The sequence below is a fragment of the Macrotis lagotis genome, chromosome 4, assembly GCF_037893015.1.
Source record: "Macrotis lagotis isolate mMagLag1 chromosome 4, bilby.v1.9.chrom.fasta, whole genome shotgun sequence".
In the NCBI taxonomy this organism is placed as follows: domain Eukaryota; kingdom Metazoa; phylum Chordata; class Mammalia; order Peramelemorphia; family Peramelidae; genus Macrotis; species Macrotis lagotis.
In genome coordinates, this window is record NC_133661.1 from 72,518,311 (window position 1) to 72,535,244 (window position 16,934).

Genomic DNA, 16,934 nt, shown 5'->3' on the forward strand with positions numbered 1-16,934 from the left:
CACATAAAAATATTTTTAAAAAATACTAATACCAGTTTCCAGAATCACTGATATATCCACAACACATCATATATATAAAACATGTTCTGAAGTAAATAATCTGTATTTTGTCTAATGAATATTTTCTTTTTGGTTTGGGATTTTCAGGGCCTGAATGACAGCTCACACTTAATCTCCTTATCTAATATAGGGTGTTAATATTAAAAAAGAATGCTTGTTTAGATTTAATTGAGGTTTTAGATTGAAGCTTTAATTAAAATAATGGATTCATTCTTGTTTGAATGCTTAGATAAACAATTATTTTTCTTTACAATTTGAATTTATTTAACATTATAAGTATTTCATAGAAATGTTTTTTATAAAGAAAGCATTTTATTTTATTACAAAAATATTTAAGGAAAGAATCATAATTCCTTGTTCTTCCACTGTCACCTCTATTTTTTTCTGAGGTCGAGAAATGGATCAGCACAGCTAACTAAGTATCAGGAGAAACCAGCCCTGACTACAATAACTGGATAGTTTCAAGAGCTTTGACAAGTCAGACTTGGCAGTGTTTTACATTTAAAGGTACCTAGACCCAGAAAAGTGCTGCCCTTCCAAAGGTATCAGGCTGAAGAAGAAAAATCAGTGGTGTAATTATGAATATATCATACTGACAGGGGGTGACATATCCTTTTCAATCAACGAACATCTAAATAATAGCTACTCCCCAGCTTAAGTTTCTTCTCATTCACTCAAAAGAAAAGTTCATGAGTCTTTAGGTATCTACATTTTTCCTAGGCAGCCAGAACTGAAATGAGTTCAAAGCAAAGGTATTTAATGTAATAAGATTTCCAATAGTACCTACATACAATCAGTGAAGAGAGTGAGTGTGCACAGGCTTTTATACATAAGAAGGCGTGAAGGAATAGAAGGACTATTTATACCTCAAGGACTGCAGGATGATGTCTTCTGATGTTATTGCACTCTTCCCAGTAGGCTTGTTGTTCATTAAATGTGGAGTCTCTGCTTAGTATATTGTTCCACCTGTTTTTTTTTCTTGGATGGGACACGGTTTCCGTTAGATGCAGGGGGAAGGAAGGTTCCTGCATTCCTGGGTTTTCAGTCTGCTCAAGTATAGCTGACAGCTCTATAGATCAATAGTCATAGTTGAAGTCTGCAAACCAGACAAGATTAGGTCTATGTCTGTCTATCTCTATTGTCTGAGTTAAGGTTCAAAACTTTCTGTATAGATGAGTATCTTAGATTAGCAATTCTTTCATTTCCTCAATATTTCTTCCATCTTTGGTTTAAATTGTGTTGAGCTATTTCAAAAGGTAATATAAGAATACAAGTTCAGGACTCTTGATCTATCTAGTAATCCAGTAGTATAATTATAAATTTAAAGTCAGGAGATGACTTATATATCATTATGTCTAACTTCATTTACAGATTAAGAAAATGAGGTACAAGTTGATCAGCATCAGAGAGCTACTGACATATCTGAAGTGGAATTCAAACTCAAATCTTTTTGATTCTAAGCCTAATATTCACTAATTTACATTTGTTTTAAATATGCATACTTATCAAGAGTTAAACCTAGATGATTTGATGTCTTGTTGTGCTTTTACCAGTGAAAATTCTTTAGTCTCCTTATAATATTTATTACAGAGTGAATAAAAAGATGAACTTAGGGTAAAATTTTGTAGAGAAACCATGTCCATCTTTGGCTGTTTATATTGGTATTGTATTTACTCCATGAAGTTTCAGGAGGTGATGATCTCAATCAACCTTCATAATCTCCCCAAAGAAATTCCCTTTATAGTCATAATTTGAAATTTCTTTAATTTTTTACTTCCACTTTAGAAAGAGATATTCTTATTTCATTTTTTTTGACAAGGCAAGGAGGTTAAAAATGACTTGCCCGAGGTTACACAGCTAGGAAATTATTATGTGTCTGAGACTGGATTTGAACGCAGGTCCTCCTGACTCTAGGGTTAAGTGCTCTATATCTCCTGAGTCACTTAGCTGCCCTGATATTCTTATTTCTTATGTCTGAATCCGCAGAAGTCACTTTGGTTTCTAAAGCTAGTATCAGACTATTTTGATATAATGCTAAGGCAACTAGTCAAAAAGCAATTTAATAAAACTACTTAGGTATCTATATAGTGTAAAATTAAATGGAGACTATTTTCTATTATAATAACTTTTTCCCTGAAATAATTGGTCATTTTTGTACACATGTAGATATTATCTTACTCAGAGTAATCACTCTTAATTCTCCTCCTGTTTTTATGCTAGTTTATAAAAGAGTTAATACTTAAACTTATTTTCTGGCAAGATTCTCAGGATTCTAAAGGTAGATTATCTGTTCATGTCACTTTCAAAAAACGACAAATGCTTATATGTTGACTATTTCTGTAGAAACCACATTCCTGGTATGGTTCCACAGTGACAATGCAAATAGTGAACATGCTCTTTTTAAGGCCCCTTCTCACTTTACATTGTGTCTTCTGCTTTAGCATATTGGCCTTTTCTTCTCTGTGATAATAGATGCCTCTACTAAGTTTAGAGGAAGACTTTCAAACTGTAGCAGCAAACAAATGGTAGACAATCCTTTCAGGAAGTGGATGACTTTTTTTGTTAATTGTTTTTTGAAGGGTTTATTGACTCTGCCCCCTCCACTTTATTTTTCTTTCCTAAAGCAATTTGAGGTCATGCGACCCATCTTAAAGCCACAGGAGTCATATAATTAAAGAAGAGTGGTTATCTTATGGAGCATATGTGTATGACTGCTCTGTGGGATGACCACTGTTAAATACATTTTTTGGTTTGGAGGGACCTTAGGAGTTGTGTATTTCAAAACTCACCTGAATTATGGATCTCCTCTACAACATTTCCCAAAAAGTTGTCATACAACCTTGCCTCAAGGAGTTACAGTGACTGAGACTTCATTAACCCCAGGAACCAACACATTTCTTTTTGCCTTGTTCAAAGCATATTATTGAATAATTTGTTAAATGTCTTGTTGAAATTCTGATGTATTAGATTTACACAATTGACCTAATCTATGAATCTAATAATGATGTCAAAAAAGAAAATGAAGTTTTTTTCTGGTATGACTTGTCCTTAGTTAGCTCTTTTGTTAAGTACTCACAAGCCAGACATTGAACTTATTATTCTTGGATTTTACCCAAAGCTCAGGATCATACCATTTCAAGAATCCATCTTCTCCTCTTTTCTGCAAATGGACATAACATTTGCCCTTCTCCACTGCTGCAATATTTTCTTTTTCTTTATTTCTCAATACTCTGGCATATATTGTGAAGTTAGCTCATTTGGTACTATCTAAGGGAAATGCTGAGTGCTTTGTTATTGACTTCATTTATGTTAAATTTCAATTCTTTGGTTCTCATTATTCTTCTAATATTTCACTCTGAGGATCATTCCTTTTGATAGGTGAGACCAATGAACAGAGGCAAAATAGGACTTGATGGGTTTTTTTTGCTTTGGTTTGAGCAGCAATCGTGGAGCACATAAAAGAAATATAACATGTCCACATGCTAAGTCCAGCAGATTTCTTATAAATGGTTGCATATTTATCTTGTAATACAAAAGAAACACCTATATTCATTACATTCTCAGTACTAAAGGACTAGGGATAGATCATAGATATAGAATTGGAAGGGACCTCAAAGGGCATCTTCAACTCTTTCATTTTTTAAAGGCCACAGAGTCCCAGGGAAGTTAAATGACTTTCCCAAGTTCACTAGGAAGCATTAGAGCCTAGACTTGAACTCATATCTTCTGATTTCTGAGTCAGTGTCCTATTCACGGCATTGTACCTTTTCCTTCACATTAATATTTCTTAATAATATCTCAAAGATCCATGACTTCATTAGTATTGGCACTCATTCCATTGATGAAGTCTATGGTTCTCTCTCTCTCTCTCTCTCTCTCTCTCTCTCTCTCTCTCTCTCTCTCTCTCTCCCTCTCTCTCTGGCTCTCTATATTGTAGCAAAAAGAATCCATTATCTGATGGTCAGTCTTCTAGATTAGTCTTCCTGAAGTTAGCTAGGCTGAAGCTCAGATAACATTCCATCTCTGAACTTATGTTTGAAGCCCTTCTAGGTTGGAAGGACTTACAAGAACATGCTCCAGGTTGAGCATCCCATTCATATCAGATGAAAGATTTAGACTGGAACCAAAATAGAAAATGTCATTATTAAGTAACAAGATAGGTTTTTATGCGTGACTTCCAAACCAGTCTCATGTTCTGTGGTTATCCCTTTTCTGCGAGGAAGTGTGATTTAGTTATTAAGGTAGCATTTCTCTGTTAAAAGATAGAGTTGAAAGAGCACTGGACCTGGAGTCTGAGACTGAGTTAAAATTCCTCTCTGTCTCAGATTCTTCAGTTATAGATTTAAAAGATTGGATCTGATGGCCCTTGGCATAGTGGATAGAGTGTTGGACATGGCATTAAGAAGACCTGAATTTGAATCTTGCTTTAGACATTTACCAGCTGTGTGATCTGGGTAAATCAGTTAACTTCTCCTAGCTTCCATTTCTCCATTTGTAAAATAGGAATAGTAATAGCATCTACCTCAAAGTGTTTTTTATGAGGATCAAATGAAATAGCACAAACTACTTTGCAGACTTTAAAGCACCAAAGATAATCATAATCATAATCATAATCATAATCATAATCATAATCATAATAATAATAATAATAATAATGTTTGTCCTCCATTTTCAAGGAAGAACACACATCAGGCAATCAGGGAGGTGGCATGACAAGCAAGTGAATTGGATTTGAGTAAGGGGTGCTGTGCTAAGTCACCATGCTCACATCCTCCAGAGCCATCTGAGTCAGTGACCAGATATGGATCAGGATGACTGAGATGGCCCTGGATGTGAGGCAAAGGAGAAAATCATTTCCTAAGCTAAGACATAATGGTGTCTTAGCTTACTCCTACATATGCAATAAGGGAAAATAGTGCTATTTGCTTCAGGGGGGATGATGGTGAGGATGAAAAAAAATTATATCTGAACCATTCAGTGTGATCATGAGATCCTGGATTTAAAGCCAGAAATAACTTCAGAAATCACCCTCCAATTGCCCCATTTGACCCTCCCCCCTACTTCCTCATTTTTCCAGTTGAGGAAATTGAAGCCTTGAGTGGAATGAAAACAATGATAACTCAAAAGACTTAGCTTCTAGTTCCAGCTAAGTAAACAAGAATTAGGTCTTGAACCCAGATCAAATGACCCCCAATGCATCTCTAAATTCCTCTCTAATTCTAACATTTTATAATATTATGATTACATACATATAGGGGCAGTTGGAATAGTGGGCACAAAAATGTTCTTTTGGTACACATGTCATAGTAGACAGAGACCTGAACTCAAAACAATCAGATCGGAGTTCAAGTCTCACTTTGGATACACACTGTCTGTGTGACCCTGGTCAAGTTATGGCAACCTTTCTGGGCTCCAGGTGACTTTCTAAGACACAGTTTCAGAGAAGGCACTGACCTATACTGGCCAATTTTCCTTCTCCAAGTGGTCTCTGGAATAGAAAAATCATGGGTCTAGAATCCTTCTTTATACTTCCTCCCATATACTTAGAGGATGCTTGAAGATGAAAAAGTCAGAAAATAGGCAGTGATATGGTACTATCAGTCATTACTGTGCCATTACGTTGATAAATCTGATTATCCAAAGATAGAATTCCTCTACCTTCTTACCTCCCAAGATCTTCCTCACATCTGTTCTGACTTTTCCTTGGACATTTAATTTCATTTCTCAGTTTCCTTGCAAGGAATCAGCATGGAGCCTCACAAGGCATCCCAGTACAACTTAGATAATGTCAGTAAAGAGAAGTTCTAAGAAGTATTAAACCACATTTTCCCAGCACATAAGCTCCTCTTTGGGGGCAAATTAGGCCTTTTTGGAAACTACATTAACTCTTTCAAGCCTCGAGGGTACCATCTGATAAATGATTGTTTCAGTGTACAAAATGGTACCCTCGTGGCCTCAAAGAGTTAATGCGGCTTCCAGAAGTGCCCAACGTGCTCCCAGGAAGGAATTTGTGTCCAGGGAGAAGCTGGCTCAATTTACAATTACTGTTCAACTCACAGTGGCCCAGTTTACGTTATTGTATCGTGCCTTTTACAGTCCCACTGCTCACTAGCTGCTGCAAATACTCCTGAGTCAACCTACTGTAAATTGGTCTTTGAGGGGTTTGCAAGTGCATGGAGTGGGCAAGAGCGTTTGTTAGAAAAATATCACAGTGGAGTTCTCAGAAATGGAAAGAAAAGCAATTTTCACAAGGAACTTTTGAGTCAGAAGATTTGGACTTTTTTCCTCTAGGGTTTGATTTTACCAAGTTTTTTTTTTTTTTAATTTGTTCTAAGTGATGGTTTCTAGTACAGTGAAAAGCTTTTTAGCTTTACAAATCCTGTCTTTTTGTATACATGTGTATGTGTGTGTGTATATATATATATGTATGTATGTATGTGTATATGTATGGATATGTTTCTATATGTTACTTATGTTTGCATTTATAGGGATGGGGACTAGATCTAATTTTATTCATTTAGGAATTTCCCTTGTGAGGAAAGTTCTTTTTCCATTGCAGGTTGACACCTTCTCTATGACATAATCTAAAAGAATTATCTAGATTTAAAGTATTATTCTAGGTCCTAGAACAATGAACGGTTAAGCCTTCTGCCCCAGGGTCACACAATCATCAGGGATAAGAGGCACTTGAAACTTAAACTCAGATCTAGATCTCTATTCACTATACCATATTTGTAAATGTTATCTCTGTCTTCCCGGATTTCTACAATTGTTACATTCTTTGAAAATTGATTTGAAATCATTTTGCGGATTTTGTATTTTTTCTAGTGTATGTGTTGCCTGGACCTTCCACCCACCCCCTTAAACCAACAATAATATTCTGAAGGCAGGGACAGAATCATGTATTGTCTTTTTTGTTCTCAGTATTTATCATAGTGCCTTATATGGAGTATTTCTTAAATATTTAAATTGTGTTAAATTAAATTGCAAATAAATATTGTCTGTGGGATAATCACACATATGTGTTTATATAGCTATATATATTCATGGATGTATGTGTGCATACAAGTATATGTGTGATATTTATATGTATAATGCATGTACATATATTTCTATATATATATATATCTATATTGATATATAGAAATCTCTTTCTATATAGAACTATATATATGCATTTATCTATATATCTGTCTATGTATGTATGTATATATCTCTATTGTCTATATCCATCAGCCATGCATACATGTATCCATCTATCTATCTAATCATATATATTTATCTATCCATTATCTATCTATCATCTATATCTATCTGTCATCTATCATCTACATCTATCTATCATCTATATCTATCATTTATCTATCTATCCATCACCTATCAACTACATCTGTCATCTATCTATCATCTATCTATCTATCTATCTTTCTAATCTACTTAAATCTCCAAGTATAAATTCTACCCTTGACTCTGTGACTCAGACTCCAGTTTCCTTACCTGTTTTCGACAAATCTTATAGTCATTAATTAAGTAGTTGTTATTCACACTTCATGTTTTCAAAGAACTTGGAAGAAGTGGGGAAAAGTTTATTCAGCAAATATATAGTAAAAAAGGGGAAAAGTATAATACCGTAACTCTTTGGTTATCTTTAAAATTCATTGTGGGGGGGAAACAAGGAGACTTTGCAAAATCAATTGATAAATACTGTAAAGGGAACTGAATTCTTGGTTACTTTCATTTTGGATTTATGAGGAGGAGATTTAAAAAAATACTTAGGCAGATCACAAATATAAATTATGCACCTTCTATGTGTTAGATACCATATTAGGTGAGAAGCAAAGATCTGGTTTCTGACTACAAGGATAAAAGATTCTAATGATGGAGACAACATGAAAATGACTATGAATATATAAGATATACAGTGCAAATGGAAAGTGTTTTCACAGGGAAGGGACTTGCAGAATGGAGGGAGAAAATTAAAGAGAGAAATGGAAAGCCTGAAAAAGTCTCTTGAAGAATTTAGGATTTGAACCAGGTCCTGAAAGAAGTTAGGGAATCTATGATCCAGAGATGAGTAAAGAAAGGATTCTAGCTGTATGGAACAATAAGTCAGTGCCTCGGTATGGATATCAAGTTGGAGCCGGATGAGGGAAAACCAAAGGTTTTTGGTAGGAAGGTAGAAAGGTGGGAAGGAGACAGGTTTATAAATGACTAAAAGCCAAGCAGACAATTTGATAATTGATTCTGGGGAATAAATGAAGAGCCACTGGAACTGATTCAGTGTGTGTGTGTGTGTGTGTGATTGAATTAGATCAGGGGTATATTTAAAGGGAATTGAAAGTGACCTTCAATTCAATGGCTAGATTTTGGGTGTTCTATGAACTTGTCTGAGGAAAAATTTTTTATCATTATATAAAGATCTGGGGTAATCCTTTGAATTTTATCATATGCATTAAAATTATTCTTGGATATTCAAAGTCTTCACTAGACTGCCACAACTGTCCTCAGCATAAGAAAAGTTAAGAACCTCTGAGTTGCAAGGGTATTTCAGTAATCCATGTTTGAGGAGATAAAGGCATGCATTGGGGTAGTAGTTGTGTGAGGTGAGGGAAAGGAATTTATGTGAGAGATGTGGTGAAGATAGAAATGAAAAGATGGCATCAGCTAGATGGAGATAGGGTCAGATAGGTGGTGTGACTGGGCATGATTGACCCTGAGATTATGAACCTGGGTAACTGGGAGGATGGTGGTAATTTTAAAAATAACATAAAAGTTAATTTGAGAGAATCTTCAATGATTTATTTTTAGGACATATTGAGTGTGAGATGCCTTCTGGACATCCAGTTTGAGAACTTCAAAAGTTAATTGATGTTATAAATCTAGAGTTTGAGAGGACATAGGGATAGATATATAGATCTGAGAATCATCATAGAGACGATCATTGAATCTATGAAAGCTGATGAGTTCACCAGCTACAGAAGTAAAGAGGGAGAAAGGAAAAGGGCCAACAAAATCCTTAGGAGAGTCTGAAAGATTGTGAAGGAGACTAGGATGAAGATCGAGCAAAGGAAACTAAAAAAGTGGTCAGTTATGTAGGAGGAGAACCATAAGGGATAAGTACTGTAATAATCTTGAGAGGAGAGAGTATTCAGGAGGAGAAAATGATCTTCAGAGACAAAAATTGCAGATAGAAAATTATAAAGGATAAGAATAGAATAAAACCCATTAGATTTGGCAGTTATGTGATCATAATCTGATTGGGGAGGAACATGGGCAAGTTTATAGACAATGAAGCAAGTAGACTAGTAGGTAGAGACTGAAGATGAGAGAGTGAGTGCGAATGTGAGAGAGCGCATGCTAGTCTATGTGTGTGTGTGTGTGTGAGAGAGAGGGAGAGAGGGAGGGAGGGAAAGAGAGAGAGAGGAAGAGAGAGGGGAGAGAGGGAGGGCCAGAGAGAGAAAGGGGGAGAGAGAGGGAGAGAGAATCTTTTGGAAATGATTGGATTAAGAGTGCATTTGAAGGTGCTGTTTTGACAAATGGGAAGGAAGGGTAAATGGATTCAATTTTGTCAGTGAAATGTTTGGTAAAATACTTAGCTGGGAGGTGAGTTGCTATGGAAAACTTGAAAAGAAACAAGAGTGTTTGGAACAACCATTGTGGTGAATATTATGGTGAATCAATTAAGAAAAAGAAAAAAAAATACCTTGCTATATTTAAAGCCAAGAAGAGATAATGTAACATAAATTTGTAGCATGTCCAGTCAGCAATTTCATGATTGGTCATCAGTACATGAATAAGAAAAATCCGAGATTGAGGTTTGGCAAAGCATTGAGGATGAAATGACAACAGAGCAAGTATTGAAGGATAGAGCATAGTAGAGCAAAAAATGACTGGAACCAGTTCAGGGTAGGGAAGGGAAGTCAGGATCTCCACTGCAGGGCTCATGATATGGGGGTGGTGGTGGTTGTGAGATTACAGATCAAGACAGAGGGAAAGATGGAATATTAAAAGATCGTGATTGTGCAAAAGAATTTTGGAATTCACAAATGTGCAAATAGAACACTTGTAAGTGATGGCAAGTTCAAGGGTATGATCGTCCCTGTGAGTAGCCAAGGTGGAGTAGAGTAACAGGTTGTGGGAAATAAGTAGATCTTGGAACTTATGATACATGAAAGAATACCAATATGTATCTTGAATCCCCTAGAATGAGTGTAGGAGTAGTGGTAGAGAGAAAGATTGGGAGGAAGACACTGAACTTACTGAGAAAGGAAGCAAAATGTCTTGGAAGTCAAGAGGTCATAACTACAAATATTCTGCCACATCGTAACCTGGCTCCAATCTACTTTTGCTGCCTTATTGATATTCCTCTCCATAATCTTTACATTCCTGCCAAATTGGCCACCTCTACTTTTCATATTCCACTTTTCTACGTTTGAACACACTGGTCCTCATCAAAATCCATTTCTGTTTTTTTCAAGTTTCTATACTACTTCTTCTACAATGCCATCCCTAGCTAAAACAAGTTTCTCTTCCTTTTAATGACATGAGAACTATGGGAATTGCCTTTATTCCATCATATTCTATCTTATGGTCAATTTATTTTTAGACATGTCTCGTGGAAGGATGGGTTAACACATGCAGTGCAAAATAAGAAAGAGAACAGATTACATCTCATCCTAACAGAAAGAAATAAAATGAATCACATTTCAGATTTTTTCAAATGCATAAGCAAGGAAGCAACAAATAATCTAACCAAAATGTAGATTAGCAAAAAGTTCTGTTGGCTTTTGATATGTTGGATTATGATTTCTTAGTTGGCATATATGATACTTAGAACTTGTTGTAGGGTAACTTGGAAGAATACACAGTTCACTAGCACAAGTACAGTGTCATTAATTATAAGGTCTTTATACAATGATAAGGTGTGGATCATGTAACTAGTGTCTAAATCTAAGTACCAGTCTTTTTGTTCTCCTTTGGCAGAAGGTAAACTTCCTGAGGGTAGAAACCATATCATTTTTCTACCTCTTGGTACAGTGCCTAGAAGTAAAATAAATGCAATGCAATCGAATGAAGACAAACTCTGAAGAGAAAAAGAAGATATACAAGCTAGGGTATAAATACAATATGGTGAAAATTTGGTTGTATAGGAAGATAATTGTGATGCCTTGCATATAGTAATGAACTTTTAACTAATATTGCTTTATTTCGGGTCTGCCATGACTTCTCACCATTAATTAATCAATCAAAAAACATCTATCAAGTGTATAATATCCTAGAAATATAAAGAAAAACAAAATAAGCATTCTCCCATCCCTGATTTTAAGAAGGTTACATTCTAATGAGGGAGACAATATATATATATATGAGTAGGTACATAAATATATATTTTATATATTGAATAGATGAAAATTAACTAGAGAAAAGACAAATTTATAAATAATCCCAATTTTGAAGGGATATATATAATATATATATATATATATATATATATATATATACATATATGGTGTATAGGAAATGTGTAGCCCTTTTCTGTTAATCAATCAGTCAGTCAATAAACATTTAAGTGACTATTACATTAATAATTAGGTACTGTGTACTGAAAATAAAAAGAGTCAAAAGACAGTCCCTGACTCAGAACTAAAGTCACTGACTGAATATTGGAGAGAGATTGTACAGGATATTCAAAACAGTAGAGGAGAATAAACTAGATCTTAGACTTGGTGACAGAGAACCTCATTTCAAGTACCTGCTATTTGGTTCCTGTATGACCTTGGGCAAATAATTTATGTCTATCAGTCTTGTATGTCCTCATCTATAAAGTGAGGGAGTTGGAATTAAGGAGTTCTGAGAACCCTTCTAACTCTAAAAATATAATTTTTTAATGAGCATGGAAAGAAGGAACTGAATAATGAGTTCTCTGTCAAAGGAAGAGGCAGATATCATGGATTTTTTAAAAAACCATCTATTTCATTAAATATTTCCTAATTACATGTAAATTTTTCATAATAAATTCTAAAAAAATTTGAATCCCAGATTTACTTCCTCACCTCCTCTCTTTAAGAAAGTAAGCAATTTGATCTCGATTTTATATATATATATATATGAAGTCATGTAAAACATTTTCATATTTACATGCTGCAAAATACAAAATAGAACTAAAAATAAAGAGTAAAAGAGTATGCTTCAATCTACATTCAAAGTTCATCAGATATCTCTTTGGATGTGGACAGCTTTTTACAGAATTCAATTTCAGGCATTTGGTGGGGAATGTTGGCAGAGTTCAAATGAGGGCTTTCTCTACTCCACCATCTTGACTCCTCCTAGATATCAATCATGGATTGCTTTTAACATTTAAAGTCTGAAATCAAATTCTGCTGAAACCTTTCCCTGTTTGTCATTCTTCAGGCCTGGGAAAAATCTGCTGGTATTATCTACTTTCCTAGCATTCAAGAGTTTGCAGAAGAGATTTCAAAGCATTTTGCCCAAGAAATACAGAAGGCCCTTAGGGGCAAGCCAGCAGGTAAGAAAATCCATGGACTTATCATTTTTATGCTCTTACTGGCAAAATCCCTTTTTTTACTGGCATTCCAAGACAAAATTAATCTTTCCCTCTAAATTTTCAGGCCATTTTACCTAAATCTTTATCTAGTATTTATCATGTTCTTTCTTTTATATTAGTTTCTTTGTATGCATATTGGCCATAGGAAATATAATGGAAAGAGTTCTGAACCTAACATCATAGGCCTTGAATTTGACTCTTCTGTTGACACAGACTATCTAGGTGACCTTGGTTAAGTCATTTAATAAACTCTCTGGGCCTAAATCCCTCATTTGTAAAATGAGAAAATCAGACTGTATGACCTCTAAGATTCCTTATAGATATAAAATTCTCTGTTATTCTAACTCATCTGGAACCCACACCTGCTTATCCTGGCATAAATTTAACCTATCTCTTGGATATCTTGTGTGAATAGTTTTCTCCCTCCCTCAATGCCAAACAGAAAAAAAGCTATGGATTTTTACTACATCCCAGGATGTCTAGTTTGCTAAACCCTATTGAATGCACTGGTGACTGAGAAGGTCTAAAGCGATGGGCTTTGGGAGCAGGAAGAGAGAGAGGTAGATTCACCCTAGAGTGTAGAAAAATCCTGGGATGAGATTATATGTAATGAGTAAGACTTCCAGCACCAAAGCTATCACCATCAGCAAATTTTTTGAAGGTTTGGCAAGAGTAGCTGAAGAAGTATTCTTTATATTAAATATTATATCCTTCTTTTTTGGCAAAGAGAATGCTTACTTCTTTCAAGTATTCTTTCCTAGGCTTCAGAATTTGCACATGATGGTTGCTGATGTTTGACTGCTTGTGATTAAGAAGGGAAAAGTAATAAATCCACTTTTTAAAATTGTGTGAGTATAAGGAAGTATGTGTGAGGAGATAAAATTTGTGGAATATCATTGAGAAATCAATTCTTTTAACATGCCAGGATAGAATAAACAATAGTTTTGTTGTTTTAAAAAAACAGATTAATGAGGTGAACTATAAAATATCATCCCTATTTTCTTGGGTCCATCTCTTTAATATGGATGGATATTTTCTAGTTGGTGTTAGACTTTTATAGGTCTAACTTTCCTACATCTCAGGTCAAGATATATAAAATCTTTGCCCTCAGAAAAATCTCTAAGGTTTTCATTGGCCTCTACCTTGTCTCAGATGAACAGGACCATGTATGATGGAACAGCAATATTTAAGAATATGAGATTATGGGAATATTTTCTTAGGTTTTTAGAAATAGTATGTTTTTTTGACTATGATATCCTTTCCCCATGATGACACTGTGATGGCAGAGGAGGCTCGATTGGCAACTGGAAAGCTGCTCCAATGGAAAGGGGAAGAAGAAAGTGATGGCTACCTCCTATTAAAATCAGTATATTTACTTACCCAAGCTGATTCTGTAAGTTTTTATTTTCTTCTTTAAAGATTAAATGCTCTGTTAAAATGCTTAGAAATAAGCATCAAATATAATTGGATAAAGTTCTTTAGGAGACATTAGCTTGTAAATCAACTAAATTAATGAAGTATTACAATTATTTAGGTGTTTCCTCTACATACCCATTCAAATTCTTGTCTATTTTAATATATTTTTCCTATTGTGTCAAACAGTCAATTTGATATGCTCATACTTATTTGTATCTTATTATTACATTTTAAAGTTTTGGATTGTTTTATAATGTTATTTTCATTTTTATTTTCTACATATGCCTATCTTAAATATAATAGCATTTAATTCTATTAATTTACCATTGTTTATTTGACCATTCCCTTATCATTGGTTTAGTGTATATGATACACTAACATATTAATGAAATTATTTGAGCAAGCAGACCCTCTCCTTCACCCCTTTTTTCTTTTGCTTTAATAACACTTTCAGATATTATGCTAAAAATGGAATCATTGGGGTAAAGATCCTACTTAATATTTTAAAAGGTACACTTGCCTTTTATGGTTTAGATTTATTTTTTTTAGGTTTTTTCAAGGCAAATGGGGTTAAGTGGCTTGCCCAAGGCCACACAGCTAGGTAATTATTAAGTGTCTGAGACCAGATTTGAACTCAGGTACTCCTGACTCCAAGGCCAGTTCTTTATCCACTACGCCACCTAGCTGCCCCGGCTTAGATTTCTTTACTGAATTCTTTACCAACATTTTCTGGAGTAGGTCTGACCTGCAAAACAAAAGTATAATCAGAAGACGAAATATGTCTTGTAAAAAAGGAAATAAACTTAAATGACCTACTTTCATGCCCCCTTTCTCTACCCAATAGTTGTACCTCTACAGATGGGTCATTTCTTACCACTCAGTTTCAGTTTCCTTATATGTAAAATGGAGATGCTAATTTCTGTAGTAGGTTCTTCATAAGATGAAGGTTGAATCAAATATTATAATATATTACAAACTCCAAACTTATATAATTGTTATTTGTTATTGTAAAGTTTTATTCAATCTGATACTTTTTTCATCTTATTGGATTGTTTAATTCATTCATATTTAAAGTTATCAGTTATAATTTTTAAAAATTTTTCTCTAATATTTTTTCAAGTTATGACTTTTCCCCCTCCTGCAGTAAACTCAGTACTATGCCTCTTCAGTTACTTTAGCTTAATTTTTTTAAGATGACCCTATTATCACTAGTTGTTTTCATTTCATCCCTGCTACCTATCTTACATTTATTATCACTTTCCTCTTGGAGTTTAGATCATCAGTTTTTCCTTTTCTTTTATGATTTTATCTGGTTATTTAATTCTTCACCTATTTCCTCCTCCATTCAATTCATCAATTCTCCCTCAATTTGCTCTTCTTTGACTATCCTTTGTTTTTTAATTTGATTTTGAAAGGGAGAAGTTTTAAATGTTTTCTTGGTTTTTCTTATGCTCTTGGATGGAATTCAGATAGGGTATCACCTAGATGCTATTCATTTTTTTATATTTAATGTCCTGCAGACAATTTTTTCATTCAGATAAAATAGTTATTTTTTCAGTTGAATTAAATTATTGGTTTGTAAATTTATCTTTTGTCAGTTTGCTGAAAAAACATCTCTGGGACAAGTTCAGGATCAGTTAAAACAGGGTGGTAATGAGGAAGTGATGATGTGGAAAGAGCAGTGGTTTAAGAATGAGAAGTAGAATTGTTGATTAATTATCCCTGTGGATATTGATGGGGAATTCTGCTCCCAATGTCACTTAGGGTCTCCTGATCTCATTAGGTCTTAGTATCATAGATTCAATGATTTAGGATCAGAAGGAACAACATCATTTTACAGATATGTGTATATACGTATACACATACATATGTGTAAATATATATAAGGACTGCCCTAATGACTAGTCCTTTCAATTTTTATCATCACAATCATCATCAACATCATCGTCATCATTGCTCTGGGTTGGAATGGTGACATTTATAAGTTTGAAGATTTGGTTTCCATTAGTCATTTATTATCAGTTAACTTTTTACTTATGTAATGAGAGAAATAGTCATGCATAAAACAACAGAGTCTAATTCTGAAAATAAAGGGATATATGTGCCCATGAGGAGGGGGAAGAAAGAACCTGGTAAATCTTGCTCCCTACTCTGGACATTGATAATAACAATAATGATAGATATTTATCAAAGCACTGTATCAAGTTCACTAGGAGTTTCCTAAGAATTAAAAAAAGACTTGGATTCATCTAAAAACAAATTCTAAAAGACTCAGATAAGTTGTTTGACTTTTCACCACTGGGCAGTTTTCTATGATTATAATTTGTAGATAAATGCCCCTTAAGAATAGAAAATTATATAACACTTTGAGGTTCCCAGAGTACTTTATATGCATTATTAAATTTGATATTGATGAAGCCTTATAAGGTAAGCTCTATAGATCGTATTGTCCTTATTTTATACATGAATAAACTGAGGCTGAGAGAAGCTAAGCTTATCTAGATTCAAAAATCTAGTGGGTATCTGAGTTATGACACTTCGTTAACCTTCTAGCCCTATACTTCCTTTAGAAATACCAGCAATAAGGATGTTTGGAATAAGAGACTTAGCTTAGAAAATTTTTTTGGGGGGAGGGAAGGACAAGAAGGGAAAGAAATGGGAAATGAGACTACCAAAAATATTCTCTTGAAAAGTATAAATAGCAGAATAGTTCAGAGCTGTATAAGTTTCAATTAAACAACTCTCAAGGAACAAGAAGAAAAAGGAAAAAGGAGAATAAAAAAAGTGGAAGAGGGAGAAAAGCCTGTTGAAGGACCAGGGAACCAATGAATAACTGGTTCTTGGACTGTTACCAGAGCAAAGTTTTGTCTGATTTCATCCCATAGTCACCCCT

General features: G+C 34.4%; 1 protein-coding gene across 1 annotated transcript in view; it reads left to right on the top strand.

Moving 5' to 3' along the window:
- The window catches only part of LOC141521025 (WD repeat- and FYVE domain-containing protein 4-like), a 56,566-nt gene that overhangs the window by 24,275 nt on the left and 15,357 nt on the right, over positions 1 to 16,934 (top strand). Inside the window, exons 3-4 of the mRNA XM_074233117.1 lie at positions 12,472 to 12,586; positions 13,912 to 14,018. Coding sequence (XP_074089218.1) covers positions 12,472 to 12,586; positions 13,912 to 14,018 — 222 coding nt within the window. The remainder of the gene's footprint in view (positions 1 to 12,471; positions 12,587 to 13,911; positions 14,019 to 16,934) is intronic.